This window comes from Triticum urartu, chromosome 5A, assembly GCF_056163025.1.
Source record: "Triticum urartu cultivar PI428250 chromosome 5A, HENAU_Tu73, whole genome shotgun sequence".
Lineage (NCBI taxonomy): Eukaryota > Viridiplantae > Streptophyta > Magnoliopsida > Poales > Poaceae > Triticum > Triticum urartu.
Genome location: NC_141877.1, coordinates 632,487,110 through 632,496,508, shown reverse-complemented (window position 1 = coordinate 632,496,508; position 9,399 = coordinate 632,487,110). Strand labels below are relative to the sequence as shown.

General features: G+C 44.9%; 1 protein-coding gene across 1 annotated transcript; it reads right to left on the bottom strand.

The window, feature by feature from the left end:
• Window positions 1-4,386: 4,386 nt before the first annotated feature.
• On the bottom strand, window positions 4,387-8,487 carry LOC147973566 (argininosuccinate lyase, chloroplastic-like). Its single transcript, XM_087524722.1, has 7 exons — window positions 8,452-8,487; window positions 7,826-8,083; window positions 6,596-6,706; window positions 6,316-6,398; window positions 5,700-5,976; window positions 5,417-5,581; window positions 4,387-4,647 (listed from the first exon to the last, which is right to left on the bottom strand). Exons 1-7 carry the CDS (start codon window positions 8,485-8,487, stop codon window positions 4,387-4,389), a joined length of 1,191 nt encoding a protein of 396 aa, XP_087380848.1.
• Between the last annotated feature and the right edge of the window lie 912 nt (window positions 8,488-9,399).

The window sequence follows — 9,399 nt, the reverse complement described above, 5'->3', positions numbered from 1 at the left end:
GACGGCGGAGATGAGGGGTCTGGGGTGGGGTGGGCTCGCTTTCCGGTCGACGCGCAACGGCCGAGTGCCAGCTGTGCGGTGGTGGGCCAGTATTCTGAGCCAATCGCTATCGGAGAGGAGCCGAGGCCGCGTCACCTGGTTGTGAGTGAGGCGTGGCAGCCAAGCAATCTGGACTAGGGCCCGCGTGGTGGAATTGTTAGCATGTGCTGCGCGTGTAGTGTGTGCGTGATATCCCTGTCTCCTAGTAGTCTTTAGGATCTTGACCGATGCTCCTACCGTCCTACATCAGTCAAGAGTCAATTGATACAAGAGATTAAGGAGTTGTTGAGTGAAAGGGAGCATGTTTTCTTATGTATTGATCGTTTGCAGAATAGGGCTACAGATCGGCTAGCTTATATGTCGAGAGCGGAGCATCGAACCGACTTGTGGTTGCAAGATGCCCCACATGCTCTGAATAACTTGCTGGCTGCTAATTGTAATCCTATCATTGTTTAATAAAGCTCCTTTTCCACACACAAAAAAAAAGTCAACACACAGAGTGGAAACACACACACATAGTGAAAGGCTTTGACTCGTTAAGATGGTGGCTAGCTATCTCTCGCAAAAAAAAAGATGGATGGCTATCCTATTGTACTTGGTAAGCACGAAACCGATTCCGATTGTGAACGGGGTTCCAGCAAGAAGCTTTTCTCACGCGAGGACTGTGGCAGGGGATCCAATTTCCTTCTTGCTCTTTGTGATCGCCACGGAAGTTCTTAGAGTATCTACGGCCGGACCTGACAAATCGACCCTTCAAGACTGCGGACGCATCCGGGCAGTAAACAATCACACCTTGGATAGTCGATTTCACAGTTAAACACCTCAGTTAGCATACTTCAAATCCATATAAACTCATGGAACTACGTAAACGAAGCATTGACACATCATCCGGCCACTACATCAGTACATGCCATCGGACTACCAAAATTTGACATGTTTAACCTACATGCTACCTATGGAAAAGATCATCCACGCCTGCCTTTGCCCTTTCTGGCGCCCTTGTTGTCCTTATCGTGCAAGTAGCGATCGAAGACGAAACATGGATCGAACCGGATTTGCTCATAGCCGCAGCTGTCCGACCCATCACTATGCTCCTTCTTCTCCTTAGGGGGCAGTCCGACGATGGTACGGACCGCTCGATTTCTGCTCTCGGGTGAGGGCGTGTGTGTTCCTTCGCTGTTGCTTCTTTACAATGCGGGCGCAGATGGCTTCCTCATCTGCCGTAGCCCACGTCGCCGCATCAGCCGACTCCGCCACCACCATTTCAGCTGCGAGGTGGGCCTGCCCACCCTCATCCCCTCCTGCCCACGGCGGACACACCAGTCCCGGGTGGACTCATACTTCAGCGAATCGGTGATGGGGAAAGGAAGATTGGACTTGCGTAGGGCAGATCCTGCCGTTGGCTGGGCGTTGTCCTCCCGGGAACGGCAACGTGCAATTCGGACGGTCATTGCCTCCTCCAAACCGCACGGGACGACACCCCAGTCGACGAATCCGTACTGGTCGTCGTCAGATCCGCTGTGCGCCATGCCGGAGAAGTTCGGAGATCGCCGAACGGGAACTTGGGTGGCGAAAGGGAGTGGCTAGGGTTTGGTCCGCCGAGCGGATGAGAACGGATATATGTGGGGTCGGGTGGGCCAGCATGGGCCGGGTCCGACGTGACGGACACGCCTGGTCACATCATATCTGTCCTATATTTGAGCTGGATACAAGGGTGTTTGAGGCTCATTTGAGGCGCCCGTTTGAGCCGCATTTATTTTTGTGACCGCTCGCTAACTGAAGTGTCTGCCCGGGCGTTTGAGACGGGTTTGAAGTGCCCGGCTTTCTAAGATTTAACCATGTTTTTCTGATACAATAATAATTAATGCTGACGCTGATACTCACATGGTCATATTTGCACCAATATGCAGGTGCGGCTTGATCATTTTTGTTCCGGATAAGCAGGATTGCATCTCAATAAATGCACGCAGCAACAGCTCTATTAATCAGGTTAGCTAACTCACAGGATATCTGTATTATACTGGAAGCATCGGTCAGGTGTTTAAGCTCTGAAATTTGTTACACATCTATCTCATGAGACCCAGCAAAATTATACGTTTTCTTGCTGTATGCTTTTTAAAATTTGACCCCGCTTGATGATTTTTAGGGCTCCCAGCGAATGCCCTTAAAGCCGCCGGATCATGGTCGAACGGATGACAATTTTTCTGCGCAGTGGCAATTTTTCTGCCATTTTTTGTGCTACATGACAACTCGCCTCCGATCATGGAAAATCTTATAAAGTTGCCATGGCCAGTTTAGTTGGTATGGCATGGTCCCATATATTCAGGCCAATGGTCATGACGAAGTTCCTGATGTATAAGAAATTAGTCATCAAGAAAATCTTATAAAGCACAAGGCACAATATATTCTGGCCAATGGTCATGACGAAGTTCCTGATGTATAAGAAATAGATGGACATACTCATTAGGTAGGCCATGGTTCATAGTAAGCACCCAAGACTAATTTCTTGATGACTTTCTTTTTCACGTGAAATGGTCAAAAGCCACCTATCGTGGATGAAACGCTCTCTTGTTCCTAGATGTGCGACATGCCAATGTTTTTTTTTCGAAAAAGGGTGTTTTTTATTGACTCATACAATAACATCGAGGGATACAATCATAATGAGTACATCCGGCCTCTGCATAACTAAGATGCACACAGCCAGCACAACACACACACACACACAAATGATCACGCCGGCAAAGGCAAAGTCATGCAAAGACCAAAGCTATGCCTAGGCGGAGGAAGAAAAGAAAAAAAAACCGAAGCAATGAAACAACGATTGACGATGTACAACGGTGACCATCGGCCCCAGTCATCTCTTGACATCATAAAGACTCCGAGAAGGGTTCTCCAAAAGCGACGCCTCCAACAAGGGAACGACGCACAAGCGCCGCCGTCGCCAAATCCAACCACCAAGGGTTGGCTCATGGGTTTTCACCCTGAAGAGCAAATCTGAGCAAACTCCGAGCAATGCCGTCATCAGGGTAACGACGTAAAGAACGCCGCCATTGCCAGGTATAACCAACTAGGTCAGACCAGAGTTTTCACCCCGGAGCTCTAGATTGGGTACTCGAGAAGTACCACCCAATGGAAATCATTTTATGTTGTCTCCTTCACTTGCCTCGATCCCAATAGTTGCATGTGTGCACGGTCCTTACGGCGAGTGATGACCATGCCCGGACGAGTAGGCTGACGAGACTCGACAAGAGCCACTCGCCAACACTCGAAGAAGTCTTTGACGGAGACGAAGGACAGCAGCACCACGAAATCCCTAGTTCGGGACACTCCGAAGGCCATGCACCATCCTCACAAATGGCAGCGTAGGCTGATCTATATGAGACGACAACAGACTCGCGGCCACAAACTCTGTGTCGTCCTCGCTAGACACAGATCATACAGGTCCAAACCTCTTGAGGTGACCACCGCCTGGCCGAAGACCGCCCAGCGGCATGCTGGCCAGATTCACGGTGTCACCTTGACCTGGCGGCCGAGCCAAGTAAGAGACCAACACGCCGGAGATGCAGGTCACGGCCAGGGCCACTGCTTCAACACCACAGAGGTAGCCCAGGAGCAATGACTATGGTAAGAGCAAGTTCTCAGGTTGGACCTCGGTTTTCCGTACACGCACCGGCTGGGCTGTCCCTAATGGAGGTGCCGCAGCAGTACTAGACACGACCGCTTGGACGACCGCGGGCGGATCTCCACTCAATGACGAGGAAGAGACGAGCGGTTCATGTGCTCCATCCGAGGAATTGACGCCGCCGTTGGTGACAGCCCCGTCCATGGCGTCCACGGGTGCGGCGGCATGGTGCCGATCTGGCCACCCACAGCCATGCTTCCGCCGGATCCATCCCCGCGTGGATTGCTGCTGCAACTCCCGCCTTCACAGCATCCAGCCACCGCCTGCACTACGCCAAACGCCTGCTCAAACCGCCACAGGAATGGAACCCTGCCGCCACCGTCAGCCGCGCGGGCGAGCCCGGCGGCGCCAACCGGTGGCGGCGAGGGGAGGGCTCCCAGGGACGGCTACCGGGAAAACCGGATCGAGTCGCCGCCCGAGCCGCCCAAAACGGACGACGCGGGGGCAGGTGGAAAAGATAACCGAGGACATGCCAATGTTTAATACAGTGCTTTTGTATATGAAAAGGAGATGGCAACAGCGAAATCTAAGGTAACAACTATAATCATTTTCCATACGATCAATCTGTAGGCTTCTTTTCTCCAAAAGCAAATAACAACCAACTAGGAATGCTTACCTAAATCTTCGGCTTGGGCTATTCAACACTAATGATCAAGCACAACTAATTAAAAATAAATAATATAACGTTGGAAAATAGTTTTTGGACTAATCTGAAGCTTGCAACACCATTTGATCATCTCCTTGGAATCATCTCGATCTCGCCTGGTGAATTTGCCAAAGACACTCACCTTATCATGCAACAGGACATGAGCACGCTCACAAGGGAAATCGATCCGTGCCAGTTCCTCTAGGGTGAGCTCCGAAGGTTGGACTTGGTTCTCCAGGCACAAGTGAACCAGGCCATATGCGGTTTCCATAGCAATTCCCTGTATCATTTGCAAAGATTGATCCTCCTATTAGTTATGTGATTACAAATTAGTGAGCTGTCCTTAACTGAAACTTATTACTCCCTTCGTCCCATAATATAAGAGCCCTTGAATATTTTTAGCACTTCCAAGTGTTCGTCTGCAATGAAAGAACTTTCATAGGACTACTAAACGACAGGCGGCTGAAAATAAGTGAAAAACCAATTGGTTCTTCACTTTCCCTTTACAGCCAGGACTTTTCCTAATATTAATTAAATTCAAATACTTACTTTCGTACTTCTAAACCAGAAATTTTGCATAATATGTTTAATTCTAGCATTGCTTCTATTCCTAAAAATTCACAGAAAACAATACAAAGAAAATTTAAAGTGCGATTCACCAGTTGTTAGTTCGACAAAAAAGTTGCAGGTACACCACAAAAAAGTGTGAATGCACAATACAATACTAAACAAAATTATGTACATGTACCAAAAAAAATCAAAACTCTTGCAAATACAGTTGAAAACGGTTTTACAATACATACACAAAACTGAATCTAGTCTAATGGCAGTGCACTAAGCAAAGATGGCTTAGATCACCCGTCTCCGCATAGATCCAATGGCTAAAACACAACCTTTTTATAACAAAGTAACTCTTTAGTACTTAAAACAAAGTGACTGAGATTTATCTAGGGCGAATATTAAAAATCTTCTAACAGACCCTAGAACCTACTAAAGCCTAGAAAGTTACTTAAAAAGGTGAGAACATAAAACTAAGATTAGGAGCTCACCTTGCTAGTCAGGAAATGTGCAAACCCCAGAACATCATCGTAGCCTCTTGGATGGGAAATTTGCACCTTTTCCAGACGGACGGACATATTTTCCACAAATTTTATGAACACCTTGATCATTTCTAGCACAACTTCACCACTAGAAAATAAATGGTACTTAGCATCCTGCTCAACGAAAAAACACATTGTTAGAACCAAATGCTACCATGCATCATGTCTGATGTTTCGAACAACATACTGCCTCCAAGTATGATGATGCACCATGACAATATTATCATTATACCTGGATTTCACAATCTTGAGGTAATTCACTAATTCCAATCTTTAGACATTTTAATAAAGCTAAGTGTCTGTTTTCCCTCGTCTGTTCCTCTATAGTGAATTTTCTAAGCATTTTCTCATATGTTGCTGCTTCACCATGTGGTGTGACTAATGGCCAATTCCTCCATGAAAAGAACTTCTCAAGCAATTGTAGTAGATGTCCAGGAATGCCATAATTGATTGATCTTGCAAAATCAGCAATGGTAGAACATTTGGAAACCGAAAAATCCTCTGAAAGTCTGCACAGTTTAGAAAAGGGGGGAAGTAAAATAATCAACTATCAATACTTCTAGTAGGCTGAAATACTCAAAAAGATAATCATTCCTCATTAGTTTGACTATTTTTTGGAATTATCACGTAACAAGTTGCTTTTTCCTCAATAGGAATATTTATCTTTTTAAGCAGGAATAGCTACAGATAGAAAAATGTACAATCAGATGTCAATTATCAACATTCCATGACTAGAAAAAATACAGTAGTACATTCGAACGTAATATTTGATTGATTAAAAGAATGTAGAAGTGTACATCGAGCTAGTTGTCTAAATAATTAAAGAAAATGTAAAATAGGGAGGAAACATGTTCCTGAGATTAATGACACCATCACTTGATGAATAAATGAAACCAAGGAAGGCAGAAAGATCTGATGCATCATGCTCTAGCTGTATGCATGAAAAAAGAGAGTCAAATAGTATAAATCCTCTTGGGCATCCAATGGTTTATCCTTGTGTCTTGGAATAAATAGGATTTTTGCATTTTACCCATGGGAGGGTTTCAACTTTAACACAAGGTACATTATTTTAGCAAATGGTCTCTGTGCTGGAAATGCTAAGTACCGAAAGATGTAATAGACAATTACCATTCTAAGACTTGGTAAAACAAGAGTCTTTAGCAATGTATTGTTATTAACTTCTCTTCCACTCGGAAGGACCAAGCAATCATTTCTTAGTGCCAAGAGAACTAGAGCAACCTGCAAGATCGTCAGACAATTTAACTAACCTTATATACTAACTGAATAGAGTATTTAACAAAAAACTATCACATTTCACGGAACTGTGTCTATAAACTACCACTTTACAAATTTGTGCCGAAAACTATCATTTTTTGACTAATCTTTGACTGAAAACTACCATGCCAGGAAAGTGTTCGATTCGCGTCTTCTAAACGCCTTTCTGACAGGATGGGCCCACCTGTCAGCATTAATTTTCTTCCTCCTCCTCCTCCTCTCTCTCTGGCATTTCCTGGAACACATCGTGTACACTCCGCGCTCTTTGCCATGACGACGCCCCGGCGAAGCACCTCTCCAACGCTGGTCGGGACTGGAGACGGCGGCGCAACCACGCCGGCTGGAGCCACCTCGGTCGTGCTGGCGTGCCGCGGCCTTGCGTGCGTGCGCAGCAGCCGCCGCCACCGCGTGCTGGACGTCGTCGCCGTGAGCGTGCGTGCAGCCGCCGCCGCTTGCTGGCCGGCTGGAGCCGCCTCGGCCGTGCTGGCGTGCCGCGGCCTTGCGTGCGCAGCAGCCCCCGCCGCCGCGTGCTGGCCGTCGTCACCGCGAGCGTGCGTGCAGCGCCGCCGCTTGCTGGTCGGTTGGCTGGTTTGCATGCGTGCTGGCTGGCCACCGCTCACCACTCACGGCTGCCTCCGCCACAAGCGGCCATGGTTGGCCACAGCAACGGCTTGGCCGCTGCCATGGCCAGGGGCCGGCCACAGCCACGACGCGCTACATGACTGGATTGCTTTTTTGAAAAGGAAACTAGGGACCCGATTGCTTTTTTAACCCGCTTACGTATGGGCTCAACTAGTCAGAAACACGTTTAAAAGAGCCAAATCGGGCTCTTTTCAGACTTAGTAGTTTTTAGTCAAGAATTAGTAAGAAAATGGTAGTTTTCGGCACAAATTTGTAAAGTGGTAGTTTGTAGGCACGGTTTCACGATTTGTGATAGTTTTTTGTTAAATACTCAACTGAATATGCTCAAATAAGCAAGAAATAAGCTCGAATATGAGTTAAAATATGGTGAAATTGTAATTAAACAATAAACATCTGGGATCGAAAGTACTCCTAGATCATGAAGCAAGAAAAAGGAAGAACCTGAAATTGTTTCATCTGTGTCCTAATTTGATCGATGTAGGTCTTGCACCACATTTCGAGGATCATGAGACAACTGTCATGTTTATTTGTTATGACTAGATCCTTTGGTATGTGTCCAACCTTATCAGCAAGTGCTTTCACAATATTTGTATGTACATCCACACCATCATTCCACTCAAACTTTCCTAGCTTAATGTCATCTTCTATATTCCCAAGACAACAGATAATTTTATCTCTGTGACAAGCAGATATGGCACCCTACACGAATGCAACGTTTTGTGTAAGAAATAGTTTAGAAATTCATAATAAACTGACCATTTCTGCGTTAAAAAAAATAGTGCTTATCATATGGCGCTGCTATATATCTATCGCCCTTAGCGAGCGCCAAGGAGCAGTCGCCAACAAGGGCCGGTCCAGGAAAAAAACACAACTGTTCCTTTTATTAATTTTCTCCCTTTCGTCTGAATATTTTCGTTTCTTTAATAAAATAAGTAAGAATATTAGCGTGTTATAGACTTGTTTGCGAGAAAACCTTCAATCTATTCATTTTCAATCATGACAGCGCAACGAATAGCAGAAATAATAAAAATTGCATCCAGATACGTAGACAACTTAGCGACGACTACAAGCACTGAATCGAGCTGAATGCGCGTCGCCCTCATCGCCCCTCTCTCGCTGGAGTCAGACAAAACCTGTTGTAGTAGACAGTCAGAAAGTCGTCGTACTAAGACTCCATAGGATCAGCGCAGCAGAACAGAATTCGCCGCCGATGAAGAGTAACGTGTTATAGAAATTGTTCACACATATGAAAACATAAATATATACATGTACTGTTAAAGTGTTCACATATTTTAGAAAATTATTTAATAAAAAGTGGTTAGTAATTTAGAAAAAGAACTTCATGAGTTAAAAAATCCACTCATTTTTACTAAATGTTTATGTAATCTAATAAAAAAAATACTTACTTTCCTAAAAAAGGATCATGTAATTAAATTAAGTATTCCACAATTTAAGAAATGTTCATGTAATTCAAAAGGGTATTCACACATGTTTGATTTTTTATGAAATAATAAAAAGTCATCATGTATTTAAAAAAACTTTCCTATTATTTGAGAAGGTATTCACACCTTTAAAAAAGTATCCATGCAAGTTTGTAAATGTGTTCACACCTCTGTAAAAATTGTGTATTTTTCTAAATTATTTATATATTTATAATAATAACATAGAAAAGAATAATGAACAAGATAAAGGAAACTGAAAATAGAAAAAATGCAAGAATATCCCATATCAAAAACACCGCACGAAAAAAAGGAACAAGATTAGACACAAAAAATGCATGAAAAATGAAAGAAAAAATTGTTAAAAATCCCATATCAACCGCACGAAAGTCGACACTATTAGGACCATGCGAGAATACTATAGGCGGCCAAGGCGGGTGCACACAAGCTGCTCATAAATTGGCTTGCCTTTTTTCCAGGGAGTTTTCAATCTGGCGCTTCTTAATGAATGCATGAACGCTGCCATTTCGAAGAAGAAAAAACTGGCGCAAAGGAGAGTAGAGGCACCTGGTGTCG

Bases quoted from the DNA above. Each gene is read 5' to 3' on its own strand.
- LOC147973566 (XM_087524722.1), bottom strand. From the start codon at position 8,487: ATGAGGGCGACGCGCATTCAGCTCGATTCAGTGCTT. The intron at 6,707-7,825 runs GTTCTTCCTTTT...ACGATCTTGCAG, and splicing joins CACAGATGAAACAATTTCAG to GTTGCTCTAGTTCTCTTGGC. The intron at 5,582-5,699 runs GTATAATGATAA...TTCGTTGAGCAG, and splicing joins CTCAAGATTGTGAAATCCAG to GATGCTAAGTACCATTTATT.